This window comes from Nicotiana sylvestris, chromosome 12 (assembly GCF_000393655.2).
Source record: "Nicotiana sylvestris chromosome 12, ASM39365v2, whole genome shotgun sequence".
NCBI lineage: Eukaryota > Viridiplantae > Streptophyta > Magnoliopsida > Solanales > Solanaceae > Nicotiana > Nicotiana sylvestris.
The window spans coordinates 3,319,826-3,338,655 of record NC_091068.1 but is presented as its reverse complement, the minus strand read 5'-3'; the positions used below and the strand labels follow the sequence as shown (position 1 = coordinate 3,338,655).

At 37.2% G+C, this 18,830-nt stretch overlaps 2 protein-coding genes across 14 annotated transcripts; one reads left to right on the top strand and one right to left on the bottom strand.

Moving 5' to 3' along the window:
• Nucleotides 1–9,770: 9,770 nt before the first annotated feature.
• On the top strand, nt 9,771–17,609 carry LOC104229747 (uncharacterized). Of its 13 annotated transcripts, none has more exons than XM_070165010.1 (7): nt 9,771–9,904; nt 11,197–12,894; nt 13,183–13,527; nt 15,948–16,439; nt 16,559–16,589; nt 16,703–16,877; nt 16,988–17,609. In XM_070165010.1, exons 2-4 carry the CDS (start codon nt 11,229–11,231, stop codon nt 15,983–15,985), a joined length of 2,049 nt encoding a protein of 682 aa, XP_070021111.1. In that variant the 5' UTR covers nt 9,771–9,904; nt 11,197–11,228; the 3' UTR covers nt 15,986–16,439; nt 16,559–16,589; nt 16,703–16,877; nt 16,988–17,609. The 13 variants fall into 13 exon arrangements, with proteins under 13 accessions (XP_070021111.1, XP_070021112.1, XP_009780743.1 ...); XM_070165011.1 differs by having other exon boundaries at nt 16,559–16,608; XM_009782441.2 differs by lacking the exon at nt 15,948–16,439.
• Nucleotides 16,651–17,576, bottom strand: LOC104229746 (MDIS1-interacting receptor like kinase 2-like). Its single transcript, XM_070163216.1, has 2 exons — nt 16,738–17,576; nt 16,651–16,696 (listed from the first exon to the last, which is right to left on the bottom strand). The coding sequence occupies exons 1-2, from the start codon at nt 17,574–17,576 to the stop codon at nt 16,651–16,653; spliced, it is 885 nt and encodes a 294-aa protein (XP_070019317.1).
• Nucleotides 17,610–18,830: the final 1,221 nt, after the last annotated feature.

Sequence of the window (18,830 nt, the reverse complement as noted above, 5' to 3'; positions counted from 1 at the left end):
TTAATTAAAGTTTAATAAGAGTTGGGCGGGTTGGGTTATGACCCGAATTTTAACCCATCTTGACCCAACCCATTTTAGCCCAAATAACTTTTGGGCGGGTCAAATTATTGATTCAACCCATTTTAACCCGCCCAAAATTGACCCAACCCGCCCATTTGACACCCCTACTCCTACGGTAGAATTAAATATTTTCATACATATATAAAATGTTTAATCCCTTGTTAGAATTCTTGGCTCCACCACGATCTTAAAGAATTTTCATTTTTGAGCCAAGTAGTATAACTCAAGTGAAAAGAGTCGATAGTGATTCAAGATTCTAAAATTAACCTCTCGAAATATTTCAAGATCTGTTACAAAAGAGACGCTATAGCCAAACCCAAAAAAATTTATGAAGATAAAAGATATACCTCTAGGGAGACAGAAAAAATCATGACTAACTTGAAAAAATGGACTTAGAATAGGGGAGTCAGGTGCTCGAAATATCCTGTATTTACGCAAAGTGCGTGCTACTGTAATGGTTGAAAGTTGAAACTATAAGCTTCGGACATTTGCAAGTTTCTTCCTATGATTTTCTTTTAATAATCGTGGTATTCGAGCTAGCTTGTGCGTATCTCAACTAATTTTATAAGGTACTTGCTATCTCATCAGCAACACGGTAATTTCATTTACCAAAATTTGGACAGGAGTTTCTTCAGAGACAAAAGGAACAATTTTCAAGCACCAACTGACCAACATATAACTTAATCCATCTGTCAATAGAATATCTAATTTTTTATGATTGTCTCGTCATTAAGCCACTAATTACGGAGTTGAATTTCTAAAAATCTTTTCATACCTTACTCTATTCTGAACTCTACTTTAACGCTCTTTAAGTGCAAAGATCAACTAATCTCGCAAGCGGTGGCGGATCCATAATTTAGACACAAAGGATTAAGTTAAGTGAGTGAATTCTAAAATATATATATATATATATATATATATGGTTGAAGTCGAAGATAATGAATGCCAATCCATTGTATTAATGCCTAATTAAGTAGCTAGATTAGCCCATGCGTGTGATTAATTCGGTTTAATGATGTCTGCAATACATACAAATGATATCATAATAGTATTCTTTAGTTATACTTTTTTAGATATCAGAAATCCAATAAATAGGGAGATTAAGATTTACACTCATTGGTTTGTTAGCTAATCAATCGCTTTGAGAATTAAGATGATGCTTAAGCCATATTGGTGGGGCTTTTCTTGCATTAAAGGGGATTATATTAATTAATGAACATAAAAACATAACGTAGATGAATTGCTCTTAATTAAATTACACTACTATACATTGGTCCTAATTTTCCCTTTAAGATTAAGGAAAATTATGTCTTATGAGTTACATTTTTGCACTAATTTCACCTTATTTGAAACAAAAAAAAAAAAAAAATCAAGGTTTACTTTCTAAGAATTAATACGCACTAAATAACGAAACAAAGCCAAGTGATCAAGATAAAACTAATGGTCATCAGCAGGTCCATGTAGTACCAGAGGAGTACAAATATCACAGCACAGAGTACACATGTCATAGCAGAAAGTACAAATGTCACAGCCTCGGCTGTTGGGAATAAACCCGCAACAAAAATAATATTCACGATAATAAAAGCGGAATAAGAACGTAGCACCGAGATACGGTAATTAACAAGAATAAAAAAGTAACAACGACACCAAGATTTTTACGTGGAAAACCCTTTTGAATAAGGGAAAAAAACCACGGCCCTGAGAAGAGCAACTGATATCACTATAGCAAGGAATTTTACACTTTGTAGGTCCGAGTAAAATACTCAAAAGGCCACTACAACACTCAAAAGAAATAACCCTTTTTTTATATTCCCACCTCACTACAATATCACCCACTCTCTATTCTTCTCACAGACTATTTTCTTATACCCTGTCTGTGAAACCTCACTCTTTCTTTCTAACTCTCAGATATATTTTTCTTCTGAGATTGGTTTGTCGAGATGAGAGCTGAAGCTCTCCTTTTATAGGCAGAGCCTCACTCTCTTACGCCTACTACATTTGACATTTTCTCTCATGCAGATCTGCTATGCCTACCAATCTTGACATTTTTTTCCCTTGACAATTCAAGAATTGCGGTGCCTTCCAATTTCAAAGAAAAAGACTTAGAAGTCTTTATCAATACCTTAAATCATGGGATGGACCCCACAAATCTCCCCCTCCAGTCCCATTCACCTGAAGGAGGTAACACCGGAGGTTCTAGTTTGAGTGTATGCCGACAAGTTCTTTGCATAGCTCAAACTTGTCTCTTGGTACCACTTTGATCAGCATATCCGAAGGATTCTCACTTATATGGATCTTCTTTACCTGCATAGACTCATCCTCTATCCTTTCTCGAATCCAATGATATCTCACGTCGATATGCTTCGTCCTTGCATGATACATGATATTTTTGCTCAGGTCTATTGCACTTTGACTGTCACAATAGATGACATACTCCTTCTGATGCAATCCAAGCTCTTGAAGGAACTGTTTGAGCCATACCATCTCTTTGCCAGCTTCAGTAGTGGCAATATACTCCGCTTCAGTTGTAGAGAGTGCGACACACTTCTGCAACCTCGACTGCCATGATATAGCTCCCCCATTGCATACATCAAGCTTCCGACTGCTGAAGAATAAGGAACTCTAGCCATGTTCCCATTCGTCTCTTCTGTTGTAGGACACATCTTTTTGCTCAACTTTAGATGACTAGCAAGAGGTGTGCTGACTAGCTTATCATTCTTCATGTTGTAGCGTTCTAGTACACGTTCAATGTACTTCTCCTAAGATTGCCACAACTTTCTACTTGTTCTTTCTCGAACTATCTTCATCCCTAGAATTTGTTGTGTTGGGTCCAAGTCCTTCATATCAAATGACTTGGACAAATCTTTCTTCAACTTTGCGATCAACCCCTTGTCTTTTCCTACAATTAACATGTCATCCACATACAACAACAATATAATGAAGTTATTCTCAAAAAATCTTTTGAAGTATACACATGAATCAGAATAGATCTTTAGGTATGCTTGACTTTTCATGAATGGGTCAAACTTCATGTACCACTGCCTTGGTGCATGCTTCAATCCATAAAGACTCTTATTCAATTTGCACACCATATGTTTCTTTCCAGCTACTTCAAATCCTTCTGGCTGCTCCATATAAATCTCCTCTTCCAAATCTCCATGAAGAAATGCAGTTTTCACATCCAACTGCTCCACTTCAAGATCTAGGCTAGCTGCTAAGCTCAAAATTGTTCGAATAGAAGTCATTTTGACAACAGGTGAGAAAATTTCGTCAAAATCAATACCTTTCTTTTGTTCGAAGCCTTTAACCACCAATCGAGCTTTGTATCTGACCAGCTTGCCATTTCCATCTTTCTTGAGTTTAAAGACCCATTTGCATTTGAGTGGTCTTTTACCCTTTGGAAGTTCAACCAGCTTGTATGTGCCATTTTTCTGTAGAGATTCCATCTCTTCTTGCATAGCTTTCATCCACTGGTTCTTTTCTGGATGGGACAACACCTCCTTAAGACTTTCTGGCTCCCCCTCATCACTGATGAGGACATACTCTGTGGAAGGGTACCTGCGTGACTCTACCCTTGGCCTCTCTGATCTCCTCAGAGGTTGAGGTTGTTCTTCTCCCTGAGTGGGGTGCTCCACTTCCTCGACACCTTCATCAAGTTGCTCCCCCTGCTCAATAACCTCACCAGGTTGCTCCCCCTGCTCGGCAACCTCGTCGGTCGTACTTTCTGCACTTGTGGGATTGTTAGAAGTAGAAGGAATAGTAACAAAGTTAGGAATTATACCATTCTTCGCCTTTTCTGACATATCAGCAGCAGTTCCAACTTCACTTTCTCGGAAGACTACATCTCTGCTTCTGATGACCTTCTTCTTTACAGGATCCCACAGTCTGTACCCGAACTCTTCATCTCCATATCCGATAAATATGCAGGGAACAGATTTATCATCCAGCTTTGTTCTCTGCTCTTTTGGTACATGTGCAAAAGCTCTGCAACCGAACACCTTCAGATGCGAGTAGGACACCTCCTTGTTGGTCCAAACTCTCTCTGGGATTTCAAACGCCAACGGAACTGATGGACTCCTATTGATCAGGTAACAGGCTGTCTGAACTGCTTCACCCCAGAATGACTTAGGCAGTTTAGCCATTCTGAGCATGCTTCTCACCTTCTCCACAATGGTGCGGTTCATCCTCTCGGCTACGCCATTGTGCTGTGGGGTTCCAGGAACTGTCTTTTCATGTCTGATCCCATGACTTGAACAATACTCTTCAAATTCCCTTGAAGTGTACTCACCTCCATTGTCACTTCGGAGACGCTTTAGCTTTCGACCCGTCTCCCTTTCTACTAGAGCATGAAACTTCTGGAAAACTTGAAACACCTGATCTTTGGTTTTCAAAATATAAACCCATAATTTTCGTGAAGCATCATCAATAAAAGTAACAAAATATTTGTTACCGCCCATTGATTCAATTTCCATTGGGCCGCAAACATCAGAATATACTAAATCAAGTATATTCAATTTTCTTTCAGACGATGTCTGAAATGAGACTCTATGCTGCTTACCAAATAAACAGTAGTCACAAGGTTTTACCGTTGTACCTTTGGCATAAGAAATGAGTGATTTCTTGGCAAGAATCTGCAATCCCTTCTCGCTCATATGACCCATTCTTTTGTGCCACAAATCTACAGAAATCTCATCTTGTGCCGCGTTCAATTCACCTTGGCATATTTCTGCATTTGTCCTGTACAACGTGCCACGAGCAACTCCCTTTGCAATCACCAATGATCCCTTAGTGAGTCTCCACTTTTGATTTGCAAAATGTATCCATCTCGGTCTAAAGCAATTCCCCATATCAAGTTTATCCGCAAATCAAGTACATGCCGCACATCCTTTAGAACCAATGTGCATCCGACATTTGTCTTGATACAAATATCACCAATCCCTGCAATCTTTGAGTAACTTGTGTTACCCTTTCTCACTGTGCCGAAATCACCTGTTACATATCTGCAAAAAAGATCTCTTACCGGTGTGGCATAGTAAGATGCCGCTGTGTCAACCACCCATTCCGACATTGGACCTGACAGGTGCATGCATTCCTCGTCCTCATTTATAAAGAGGACAACATTATCATTGTTTTGCACCATGGCGACTGTGTTGTCGTCATTCTTCTGGCCACTGGTTTCACCTTTGCCCTTCCTTGGATTTGGGCAATCTCTTTTGAAGTGACCTGGTTAATCACAGTTGTAGCAATTTTTGGCTCTTGATTTGGATCGGTTCTTTGACTTCCCACGAGCTCCGGATCTACCATAGTTGCTCGAACTCCTTTGATAACTCCTGCCTCTACCTTCTGTGATGAGAGTCTGTCCTTGATTTTCAGGCTTCTTTCTCATCTTCTCATTGAGTAGAAGAGCCGATGTGACATCTTTCAACTCAATAGTAGTCTTACCGTGCAGGATGGTTGTTGCCAAATTATCGTACGAAGATGGCAACGAGTTCAATAGCAAGATGGCTTTATCTTCTTCCTCGATTTTCACTCCGAGGTTGGCAAGCTGTGTGATTAGTCCGTTAAACACATTTAAATGTGACAAAAAATTCGTACCTTCACTCATGTGTAGGGCGTATAACTGCTTCTTCAGGTACAATTTATTTGTCAGCGTTTTGGACATGTATAGGCTTTCCAACCTTGTCCAAATTCCACGTGCAGTGTCTTCATCAATGATGTTATTTACCACATCATCTGATAAGTGCAACCTGATTGCACTAGCAGCTCTTTCAACCAAGTCAGCCCAATCCTCAGCTTTCATGGTATCAGACTTTTTGGCATCAACATCTAGTACCTTGTGTAATCCTTGTTGAATAAGCAGATCCCTCATTCTTCTTTACCATGTTGAGAAACCGTTATCTCCGTTGAATTTTGCTACCTCGTACTTTACTCCAGACATTTTTATTTTTCACCGAATATAGTATTACTGACAGTGAATAGTATTTCAGTGAACGAGCAGAACATGTGCTCTGATACCAGTTGTTGGGAATAAACCCACTACAAAAATAATATTCACGATAATAAAAGCGGAATAAGAACGTAGCACCGAGATACGGTAATTAACAAGAATAAAAAAGTAACAATGACACCAAGATTTTTATGTGGAAAACCCTTTTGAATAAGGGAAAAAACCACGGCCCTGAGAAGAGCAACTGATATCACTATATCAAGGAATTTTACACTTTATAGGTCCGAGTAAAATACTCAAAAGGCCACTACAACACTCAAAAGAAATAACCCTCTTTTAATATTCTCACCTCACTACAATATCACCCACTCTCTATTTTTCTCACAGACTATTTTCTTATACCCTGTCTGTGAAACCTCACTCTTTCTTTCTAACTCTCAGATATATTTTTCTTCTGAGATTAGTGTGTCGAGATGAGAGATGAAGCTCTCCTTTTATAGGCAGAGCCTCACTCTCTTACGCCTACTAATTTGACATTTTCTCACCTGCAGATCTGCTATGCCTACTAATCTTGACATTTTTTTCCCTTGACAATTCAAGAATTGTGGTGGCTGCCAATTTCAAAGAAAAAGACTTAGAAGTCTTTATCAATACCTTAAATCATGGGATGAACCCCACATCGGCCACCTCTTTAGAACTAGAGAACTCATCAATATCTTCATCTTTCTCCACAAATGAAAACTCTTCTTGCATTACTGATGAAACTCTGCTTGTTCTTGACACCTTTAGTGATGATGATACGCTGCTAAGTACCAACCTGTATATCGATATTGCTCCTCTTGTTGATAAAGGCGGAGCCAGAATTTTAAGTTTATGAGTTCGAAATTCTAATCGTTTTAAATTATTGGGTTCTAAATTAATAGTTTATACATATTCTATGAACTTTTTAAGAGAAATACATAGTTCGAACCAAAGCTACTGTATTTGGCTGAACCCGCTCCCAACACTCTAGCTTCGCCCCCTGGCTGCAAATTTTACAACAATATTTATAACTATGCGTCAATCCCAAGCAAGTCAGGATCGGCTATATGAATTCTTACCATCTATATCGCTCCATTGAAGCATGTCTTAGTCCCTGCAGATTTTCTCAGATGAAAAATCAACGGGAGTAAAGAAAGAACATACTAAGAAAATCTAGCTAGACTTTACAACATAGTGATCTTTTTACATGCTTGTTTAATTGTTTACTAAGGTATCATGCCTAGAGTACGTATTAAATAGTTAGATTTTGTTTATATTGTACAATATTTGTAGAATATATTCTCGAATGGGTTGGCTGTCTATAGGTTACGAGTTCAAACCATAGAAGCAGTTATTAATGCTTGCATTGGGGTAGACTGTCTTCATCACGCTCCTTTTAATGCGGTCTTTTTCCGAACTCTATGTGAATACAAGATGCTTTGTGCACTGTGCTGCCTTTAATATTCGCGGAAGGGTCCAAAGATAAAGTCTTGGATCAACCATACACAAAAAATGAAAAATGAAATTGTATATAGCTAGTATGTAGTAGCAATAGTTAATTGGAATTACTCCCATGCCAATAATAAGTTTGAGGCAAATTATAATGGGGTTCACGAGTATATATCAAGAAAACTTTGTAAATATACTGTATATATCTATGTTGAAATTAATAAAAGATAATAACACTTCTCTTGTTTACCACTTTCATTTTCTCAATTATTTATTGTTTGTACAGAGTTCACCTTTTTTATGTATGACAGTGAAGTGTTAACCTTACGCTAGTGAATTCATTCGACATGTAACCAATTTATCTGAACTTTTTATAATTAAGGAAATATTTTGCGATAGAAAATTCTACTTTTTTCGATAGCCAAGTACTTAAACCCATCATATTCGGGGATTTGCATCTATATTTGTTTTTTGGGTCACGTTTTAACTTATACCCACTTTACAAAAAAAATTGCAAGCGTACCCACTTTTCGCGTAAACTTCAGGCATACGGGCCTGAAGTAGCAAACAGTGGCGGAGGCAGGATCTCCACGAAGGGGGTTCAAAAAAAAATTGTATCTAGTGGGAATTGAACTCATGACCTTATGTAGATTTTGAACCCCTTTGACCACTAAACTACACTTTTGGATTGTGTTAAGGGGGTTCAAAACTAATATATAGAGGTAAAAAACAGATTTTGCCTTATATATACAGTGTATTTTTTCGGCGAAGGGGGTTCGGGTGAACCCCCCTGCGCCCCCTAAATCCGCCCCTGGTAGCAAAGACAATCACGCAAACTTCAGCATTCTAGTAGACGGGCCTGAAGTTGTTTGTAATTGCCGAACTTAAGCATTCTACTAGCTGAAGTTTTGTTCTCTATTTGTTGAACTTCAGCATGTTTTAGCTAAAGTTTTTCGCGTAAACTTAGTATTGGCTGAAGTTTTTGTTTGTAATTGTTGAACTTAAGCATTCTACTAGCTGAAGTTTTGTTCTCTATTTGCTGAACTTCAACATGTTTTAGCTGAAGTTTTGTTCTATATTTGCTGAACTTCAACTGATTTATGGACTGTATTTAAAGTCACAAACTCGTTATAGGTCTACTGCCTCAAAGAAGCTATCCCTAAACCTGATGTGATCTTATTAAGTTTGTAGCAGTAGCTTGAAAAATTTCATAAATTATACCATTTATGTTCATCAAGAGGGGTTGTTCTGATGGTAAGCAACATCCACTTCCAACCAAGAGGTTGTGAGTTCGAGTCTACCCAAGAGCAAGGTGGGAAGGTGGGAAGGTGCACTGCATTCAAACTATCGAGTCAGAGACAGTTGGAGAAGGAAAACTTTGGAGGCGATGAAAGTGATTACAGCGGCTATTCTTTCAGGACTCATGTGTTTTCTTGTGAAAAAAGATGAGAAGTTTTTTCATGCCACATATTTGCTAAATCTCAAGAATCATCAATTAAATACTTTCTTAGTTTATCAGTAAGCACAAGACCACATAAGAAAGATCCTAGAGCCAGGCAAAACATGAGAGTTTCATTTGCGGAAGAGGAAAAGAAATGAAGAAGAAAGGAGCGCACAGGTAGCAGAAAGAAGGAGGGGCCTAAAGTTGTAAAAATTAGGGTATAAGTTAAATAATTTTAAAAATATGGGTATAGATTAAATAGGGACGACCAAATAGGGCGCGTCGTGCAATTTTTACATCATATTCCATCTAACGCAAATTAAGATTTACTTTAATAAAATGACTTCATTGTACAGCATACCAAATTTAGTACCTTAGTAACATGCACTAACACCCATTAATTACGTTACATTATTAATTTTTATTATAAACAAGAAATATTGTTTCAGAAAATATTACCCCTAAAAAGTTGAGAGACGTTAGTAATGAATAATTAGGGGTCTTTACAAAATAGCCGATCTAGTTCACTATTTACTTTTTCTAGCCAATATATATAAATAATACAATGATTATATACGATTATACACATATTATATATGAATTATACATATATTATATATCCACCATCTATTATAATTTTAAGTTATTGGGTGGACGAATATTTAAGTTAATTATACCGACTAAGAAAAATAAACAGTAAACTCAACTGGCTATTGCGTAAAATTCCAGTAAATGAAGAATTAATAAAATCAAAATATGGGCTGGGCACCGACCCGAATGCCAAAGACTTCGGGAGGAGCCCAAATATAATGCACGTGAGCATCACGTGAGAAGGCAAGGACCGATCTTCTCGTTAACTCGCCCTAAAAAATCGGCTGGGCGATTACAGCAAATTCATCGCCGTGGTCTTTCATTTCCTCGGATCGCCATCACCGACTTTTCTTACACCACCGTCAAACACCGTCAACAACCAAAATAACCACCAGGTAAATAGTCCTCTCCGTCGAATATTCTAGATCCTTCTATAACTAGATGCTATAATATTAAAAATTAGCTCATTTTGTCGTAGTTGTGTAGAAGGGTTTGATATTTTTTAGTTTAATGCTTCAAACTGATAAAATGAGCTAAACTTAGTATTTTGATTAATTACCTGGCTTGTTCCTTGAACTTTGTAGGTGGTTAATGCTTATTCTTGCTTATGTTAGCATTTTATATGACGGTGTTCGACTAGATACTAAGTTTAAGCTATTAGTTTGACTTGTATATTATATTAATTGAAGTTGAAGAAAAGTATTAGAGTAACAACAACGACGACTCAGTATAATCCCACAAGTGAGGTTTGGGGAGGGTAATATGTACGCTGACCTTACCCCTACCCGAAGGGTATAGAGGCTGTTTCCAGGAGACCCTCGGCTCAAAAAAAAAAAAAAAGCAACAGGAGACGATATATTAGTACCATAAAAATGCATAATAAAATAACAGCAATATAAGAGATATGAAATACGAAATAGATGGCTGGTATAGTAAAAACTAGCAGGTAAAACGCTGCATCAATAGAGTAACAGTTGGAAAATTAGTTTGACAGGGAAAATATCACCTCAAAGTTTTAAAATTTAAGTACTAAAAATAAAATTGAAGTCTCTAAAGCTATATAAAGTAACATTATTACTCCATTTGTCCCTATTTATGTGATACACTTTCTTTTTTAGTCTGTCCCAAGAAAATAAATACTTTTTTTATATTAAGAAATAATTTAATGTTAAACTTTATATTTTACCTGGTTCTTGTTTGTTTTCCTTAGCGGTATAGTAAGGCACATGGGAAATTACAATCAGAGAGAAGCAACGATACGATAGATCCGCAAGAAATAGTGAAGTACATGAATTCTCTATCTCTTTCCTTAGCTGGGAGCGAACTCTCGACATGCAGGCATATCTCGTTGAATCAGTATTTTTCGCAACATCGCGTATAACGACATGATTTATAGTCACACAAATATTTATGACTTGTTCCAGACCATAAGTTTCAAAAGTCTTTCTTTCTTTGTTAAACTCCGTTAAACAACATCAAATAAAATGGGACACATGGGATATTGGTTATTGCAATGTCACATATTCTTGTCAATTCCATACTTTATAGATCTGTTGTGGTAATTTCATTCCTGCATACCAGACTACATATTACATATCCAATGACAATGTTTTTATTTTGTTCAAGTTTTGATATGATGTAGATAGCTTTAATTTACAGCTCATTTATATTATTACTACTAGTACAGGGGAAAAACCTCTTTTGCTTAGTCTAATAGTTATGGTTAGAGGAAGAGATGCCTGTTGGGAACACTGTCTCCTTGGTGATGCTACAAGACAGAAGGTAAGATGTAACTACTGTCGGCGGGAGTTCAGTGGAGGAGTTTACAGAATGAAGTTTCATTTGGCTCAAATTAAAAACAAAGACATAATTCCATGTGCTGAGGTCCCGAATGAGGTGAGAGACCACATTAGAAGCATTTTAAACACTCCGAAGAAACAGAAAAATCCTAAGAAACCAAAGCTGGATCAAGCTGCCAATTATCAGCAAAGAAGCTCTTCAGCTAGTGGTGGAGTCCATCCTCTTCGTGGATTTAGTGGAGAGAATGGTAGCCCTTGTCCTTCTATTATGTTTGCGCGCCATTCTCCGAGTTCACAGCCAGCAATTGATGATGTTCAAAAGCAAAAACAGGACAATGCTGATAAGAAGATTGCTGCGTTTTTCTACCACAATGCAATACCTTTTACAGCTGCAAAGTCCTTGTACTATCAGGAAATGGTGGACGCGATTCTTGAGTGCGAAGTAGGGTATAAAGCTCCATGTGCTGAAAATTTGGGCGGTCATCTTTTGGAAAAAGTCAAAGTCGATATTAACGACAGTTACAAGAGATTAAAGGATGAATGGAAAGAAACGGGCTGTACAATCCTGTGTGATTGCTGGTCCGATGGAAAGGCTAAATCCCTTGTGGTACTTTCTGTGGCATGTGCCAAAGGGACATTGTTCCTTAGGTCTGTAGACGTATCTGATCACGCAGATGATCCTCATTATTTATTTGGGTTGCTTGAATCAGTTGTTCTGGAAATTGGCATGAAAAATGTTGTCCAAGTTATTACTGATAGTTCTGCTAGTTACGTATATGCGGGAAGGCTTCTGACAGACAAGTACCCTTCGGTTTTCTGGTCTCCGTGCGCTTCACATTGTATCAATAAAATGTTGGAGGATTTTAGCAAACATGAGTGGGTGAATGTTGTTCTTGACGAGGCAAATACTATCACAAAGTACATATATGGTAATGACTGGATTCTAGATATGATGAGAAAATTTTCAGGTGGAGAGGAGTTCGTTCGACCAAGAATCACAAAACATGTGGCTAATTTCCTTTCCTTAAGGGCCCTTGTGACCCAAGAGGATAATTTAAAACACATGTTTTCTCGTGCCGAGTGGTTGTCATCTATATATAGTAGGCACCCCGACGTCCAGGCCATAAAGTCATTGTTGTGCCTTGAAAGATTCTGGAGATCTGCACGTGAAGCTGTCACGGTGTCCGAACCATTACTTAAACTGTTAAGGATCATGGATGGAGACATGCCTGCTATGGCATATATGTATGACGGAGTGGAAAGAGCAAAGATGTCCATCAAAGCATTCTATAAGGATATTGAGGAAAACTATGCGCCGGTTTGGGATATAATTGACAGGAGATGGAGCATGCTTCTTCAATCCCCATTACATGCAGCAGCAGCATTCCTTAATCCTTCCATTTTCTACAACCCAAGCTTTAAGATTGATTCAAGGATCAGGAACGGTTTTCAAGAGGCCATGATGAAAATGGCTTCCGAGGATAAAAATAATATAGAAATTACTAAAGAACATCCCATATACATAAATGCTCAAGGTGCTCTAGGGACTGATTTTGCAATAAAGGGAAGGACACTGAATGCCCCAGGTATATATGGTTAAACTTCAATTGCCAGAAGTTCACTTGCATAATATTCACTTGTTAGGAAGTGGATCTCTGGTTTGATTTATAAGCTGTAATATGTACATAAACATCTAGTTTATACTTTATACTGTAAGTCAAATAATATATTTATAAACTCTAGCATAATGTTTAGGAAAGAAGTTGATAGGCTTATTCTACCATTAACATATAGGAAACAAGATTTCTAGTTGATTTGATATTTTATTCCTTCAATCGTCATAGCATTTTAAAGTCTGCTCTATGTGTCTTCAGCTGATTGGTGGATGTGTTATGGTTACGAAATTCCAAGTCTACAGAGAGCTGCTATACGGATTTTGAGTCAACCTTGCAGTCTGCACTGGTGTAGATGGAACTGGAGCACTTTTGATAGCGTTCATAGCAAAAGACGGGACAGGTTGGAGCTTGATAGATTTGACGATCTTGTTTATGTGCACTGCAATCTCTGGTTACAGGCAATTGTAAGAAGTAAAGATGGCAAATGTAAACCAATCAATTTTGACGAAATAGATGTCGGCGCTGAATGGCCTACTGAAGCTGAAGTTGCATGCACTTTCTTGGATGATTCCTGGTTGCACACTCCACCCATTGAAGTCAGAGGTATTCCTTCATTTAGTGAATTATCTATAAACGCAGATAATAAGTTCTATTTCTCTATTTTTTTATTGGCCTATCTGAAAAATAGATACGTCTGGATTATCTATGGTTGCACAATTCATCCCTTATGTGAATACTTCTGGATTCTGAATTGCACTGATTCGAGTATCATAATTTTATTTCTGATATATGTTTGTGACCAGGCAGTGATTGTTTTTTTGTTTATAAAGCTGGAATATTTTGGTATCTGGCTTAAATGTCGTTATACAAATTTACAGTGTGAATCATATTTTATAAGCACCCTAACAATATAGAAATATTAATCCCAGTAATACTTTTGTCATGGACCTTTTTTTTTAGAATGGTAACAGTAAGGAAGCGCTGGGCACCATATTTACAAAGTAGATTAAGCAAAAGAGAACTTTACCCTTCTTACGAGGTTACTACAAGGCTTCTAGAAAATCTAGTAACGAAACAGTATCTTCTAGATTTTGTCATGGACCTTCTCATCAAATTACTTGCATCACAACCACTTGGTGTCAAAGGTTATTCATTTCCATAAAAAGACACCTTACGTATCAGGGATTATATAGCTCGCCTTACATGGGGGTTTATCTGATGAGTAGGTGGACGTAGATCCATTGATGATAACCTATGAGAGATGAAGTGCATTGTTGGCCTTGATTTTGGAGTTTCAAGCAAACAAGAGCTTGCTAGATTGATGATGAAAACCAAAACCTCTTTTACTCTATCTTCAGGACATGGAAGGCGTTCATCCAACAAATCACTAAGCTGCACATGATCTCTACTCGATGAATTTGCTAGCAGAGTAATGCATTCCCCAAGATGCTTTCCTTTGATTATCTCCAATGTTAATACTCCAAAGCTATAGACATCACACATTTGTGTAACCTTCATTGTATATGCAAGCTCTGAAACAATACAATTTCCAAAACAGTATAAGAATTCAAACGTGTAAAATGAGATAAAAACAGCACAGAGTGTGCGGCTATACTTCATGAAATTGTTAAAAAAAGGGTAAAAAGTTAGACCGTACCAGGTGCAACATAGCCATATGTGCCTGCAAGCACAGTGCAATTGGATGAGTCTGGCATGAGAAGCTTAGCTATGCCAAAATCTGAAACACGAGCTTCATACTCAGAATCTAGCAAAACATTACTGCTTGATATGTCTCGATGAACAATCGGTGGTGAGCAATCCTGGTGCAGGTAAGATAAAGCAAAAGCAACACCTTTGATGATATTCACCCTTTTAAGCCAATCCAAATTCTTGGACTCAATTTCATTACTCAAAATACTAGACAAACTCCCCCTCTCGGCGTACTCGTAAACCAAGAACGAGTGTTCTGCATTCGAACAATAGCCATAAAGTTTCACAATGTTCCGATGCTTAGTCCCTATCAATGCCCTTACCTCATTCATGAAGCTTTTGCGATGTGTATTCTCAAATGAAGAATGAAGTCTCTTCACAGCTATATTCCCTAATGATGGAAGGTTTACCTTGTAAACGCTTCCATGTCCTCCTTTCCCAATGCAAAATGTTGAATCAAACTCCTGTGTGGCGTTTAAGATATCCTTGTACAATGCTTTTCCATCTAACATGGTTATGGAAAACAAACCATCATCCCGTCTTTCAACATCTTTAAATTTCCTTCTTTTATTACACATAAGTAGAACACCAATGAAAGCACAGAGAAGTACTAGTGCTCCCATAACAGGAAGTACAGTGATGAGGATTTTTTTACGTCTTGAGTTCTTCTTCACCACAGAAAATGGACTTTCGCAAGGCTGGAATCCTGTTACATTGCCACAAAGACCTTTATTACCTTCTAATAAGGCAGTCAAAAAAGCTTTATTATTTGGTATTGGACCTTCCAACTCATTGTATGACAAGACAACATCCTGCAAAGCAGTTAAACTTTCAAATTCTTCAGGAATGCGGCCAGAGAGGCCATTGTGAGAAAGATTCAAGTCTGCCAAGTCTAGCAAACTGGCTAATGGAGGGGGTATTTCTCCATCAAGAAGGTTATGGCTCAAATCAAGTACACTAAGATGAGTTATCCTACCTATCTCTTCTGGAATTTTCTGGCCGAACTTGTTGTTGCTCAGGTTCAAGAGAAACATGTTCGTGTAACCTCCTATAAATGTTGGAATCGGCCCGTTCAATCTATTATCTGACAGATCAAGGGACTCTAACTTTGTTAGTGACTCAAGCTCCGTAGGAATACTACCATGAATGTGGTTGTTTTTCACAAATAAGTTAACTAAAGAGGTCAATTTTCCAAAATCCTTAGGAATCTGCCCAACTAATTGATTCGATGAAAGATCAAGTCCTAGAAGCCCTTTGAGATTTCCAATCTCTGGTGGTATGCTACCACTAATGTTATTTCTGGCTATCTGCAGATCAGTCAGATTCTTGCATTTCCCCCAGTTGCTGCTGAGTTCTCCATGAAAGTCATTGTCACTCAAATCGATGAACTGAAGCTCTGGATAGATGCCAAAAGCTTCAGATAAATTCCCAGTGAAACTGTTGTTAGAAAAACGAACCCATTGGAAACTCGAGCACTTGCTCAAGCTTCGTGATATTGGCCCTGTCAGCTTGTTACTAGTCACCGAGAAGCTCACAAGCTTCCCAGCTTGGCAAAGATGCTCTGGCAATTGGCCTGAAAACTGATTTACACCCAATGCCAGCACAACCAAGTTATCTAAATATTCAAGTTCTTTAGGAATGGAACCTGAAAGTTTGTTGTGATGGAGAGACAGAACTTGCAAGTTTCTCAAATTGCCAAATGAAGCAGGAATTGAACCAGTAAGTTGATTACTGGATATATCAAGACGAGTGAGATTTTTCAGATTCCCCAACTCACTGGGAATGAGACCAGACAATTCGTTTGAGTAAGCATAGAACAGTTTTGCATTGATCATGTTACTTATTTCTACAGGAATACGACCTGTTAACTGGTTTGTATCAAGATCAGCTTCAATAAGATTGACAAGTTTCCCTATTTCGGCAGGAATGGAGCCAGAAAGTTTGTTAACATAAAGGTACAGAGTTTTGAGCTCAGTTAAGTCACCTAGAGTTTTTGGAATTTGACCAGAAAGATTGTTAGCCTGTAAGATTAAATGCTGAAGTGACTTCATCTTTCCTATTTCTGCAGGAATGGAGCCAGAAAGTCTATTAACATGGAGAAACAGAAATTGCAATTTTCTTAAATTGCCAAATGAAGCAGGAATTGGACCGGTAAGTTGATTACGGGATAATTCAAGATCCATGAGGTTTTCCAGATTTCCCAACTCACTAGGAATGGAGCCAGAAAGTTTGTTAACATAAAGGTACAGAAGTGTGAGATCAATTAAGTCACCTATACTGTTTGGGATTGGACCAGAAAGATTGTTTCTATATAACAATAATTGCTTAAGTGACTTCATCTTCCCTATTTCAGCAGGAATGGCACCAGACAATTCATTGGAGAAAGCATAGAAAATTTTTGCATTGATCAAGTTACCTATTTCTGGAGGAATATGATCTGTTAATTGGTTTTTCTCAAGACGAGCTTCAACAAGATTGACAAGTGCGCCAATTTGTGGTGGGATTGTGCCTGAAATCTGATTAGTCGACAAGTCAAGATAGACAAGATTAGTGAGTTTGCCTATTTCAGGTGGGATAGTGCCAGAGAGCTGGTTCATGCTAAGATCAACATATTCAAGAAAAGGGAGGGACGAACATGGAAAATCATAGAGCGTGCCGATGACACCAGCATTTGTAATATTCAACCTGTTTACCCTATCGTTAACGCATATAACTCCATACCAGCCCCTGCATGCACCAGAACTCGCCGCTCCAATGCCGGAAGAATTCTTGGAACCAACAGGACTTAGTTTCCATGAAGCCAACAAGGTATTATTCTGGTTTTGGAAAGTGGCTTTCCATTTGAGGAGAGCAGTTGCTTCCTCAGTGGAAGCAAGAGTAAATGTGAAGAGATATAAGAAAGTGAAAAACTGAAGTAAAAAAATTGTTCTTGGAATCTTCATTATGGCTAAAGGATTTAAGCTGTTTATTTTGTTTATTGATGAACTTGTGTGCAGAGTAGAGTTCTCAGCTAAAATACAGGTAGAATTAGAATGACTCGGGAGTTAATGATTTAGTGGGCGTTTGGACATAAGAATTATAAAATTCCGGAAAAAAGTGAAATTATTTTGTAAGTGAAAATGGTATTTGAAAATTAGAGTTGTGTTTGGACAGGAATATAATTTTGGGTTATTTTTGAATTTTTGTGAGTGATCTAACGTGAAAATTTTGAAAAGTTAGCCTTTTGGAGTTTTTCAAATTTTCAAAAAAATCCAAAATTTGTTTTCAAGTAAAAATTGAAGATGCTATGACCAAAAAATGATTTTTAAAAAAAGTGAATTCTTTTTTTATGGCCAAACGGGCCCTTAATGTTTCACTAACTCCTGCCCAATAATACTTGATTTGACGTATGAATAGTATAACATACATAATTGATTGAAATTAATTATAGAATAAGCAGCAGCTTTACTTGTTAGTACGGAGGTTTCCTCCAAGTTTATTATTATAACTAATAAATTTGTCCGCGCTTCGCACAGTTATTAAAGAAAAATAAATATGACTAAATAATAATAATAATAATTATATATAAGATCAATCAATTTTTACCTTGGCAATTATTCGAAGAACTTGATGTGCATGCTATATAATCTTTTTATACACGATAGGAATCACGTATGATAAAAGATAACTGCATTTTAAAGATATGAGCATATGTAAAACTACATTAATTAGTACAAAAATTGAAAAGGTTAATAGTGGTACCTTTTACCAAATAATATCGTGTACTTTCTCCGTTCCAGTTTATGTTAACCTATTTCCTTTTTGGTCTGTTCCAAAAAAGAATGACCTCTTTCTAAATTTGAAAACAATTTAGTTTAAACTTACAATTTTACCCTTAATGAGAAGCTTTTATAACTTCACAAATACACTGGGCACAAATGCTGATTTATAGGCATATAAGAGTTATAATGATTATAAATTGTAAGTTGCAACTAATGTAGAGTTGGCAATATTATTACTTTATTTTTATAAGCCTTTATTGTGGAGTATATTATAGTTGTTATGATTATAATCAATTTTTACTCATGTATAGTTTTTTTCGAATAAACTCATGTAAAATTTTGATAAGAAGTTAGAGCCAAATTTGATATAACTTTTTGCAACATGAAATCTTATGTGAATGTTTTTTTTTTTTTTTTTGTCTTGGTATTCCTCCC

Bases quoted from the DNA above. Each gene is read 5' to 3' on its own strand.
- LOC104229747 (XM_070165006.1), top strand. From the start codon at position 11,229: ATGGTTAGAGGAAGAGATGCCTGTTGGGAACACTGTCTCCTTGGTGAT. The intron at 12,895-13,182 runs GTATATATGGTT...ATGTGTCTTCAG, and splicing joins AAGGACACTGAATGCCCCAG to CTGATTGGTGGATGTGTTAT. The intron at 13,528-16,486 runs GTATTCCTTCAT...TTATTTCTACAG, and splicing joins TCCACCCATTGAAGTCAGAG to GAATACGACCTGTTAACTGG.
- LOC104229746 (XM_070163216.1), bottom strand. From the start codon at position 17,576: ATGAAGATTCCAAGAACAATTTTTTTACTTCAGTTTTTCACTTTCTTA. The intron at 16,697-16,737 runs GTTTCTCCATGT...CCATTCCTGCAG, and splicing joins TTAAGAAAATTGCAATTTCT to AAATAGGAAAGATGAAGTCA.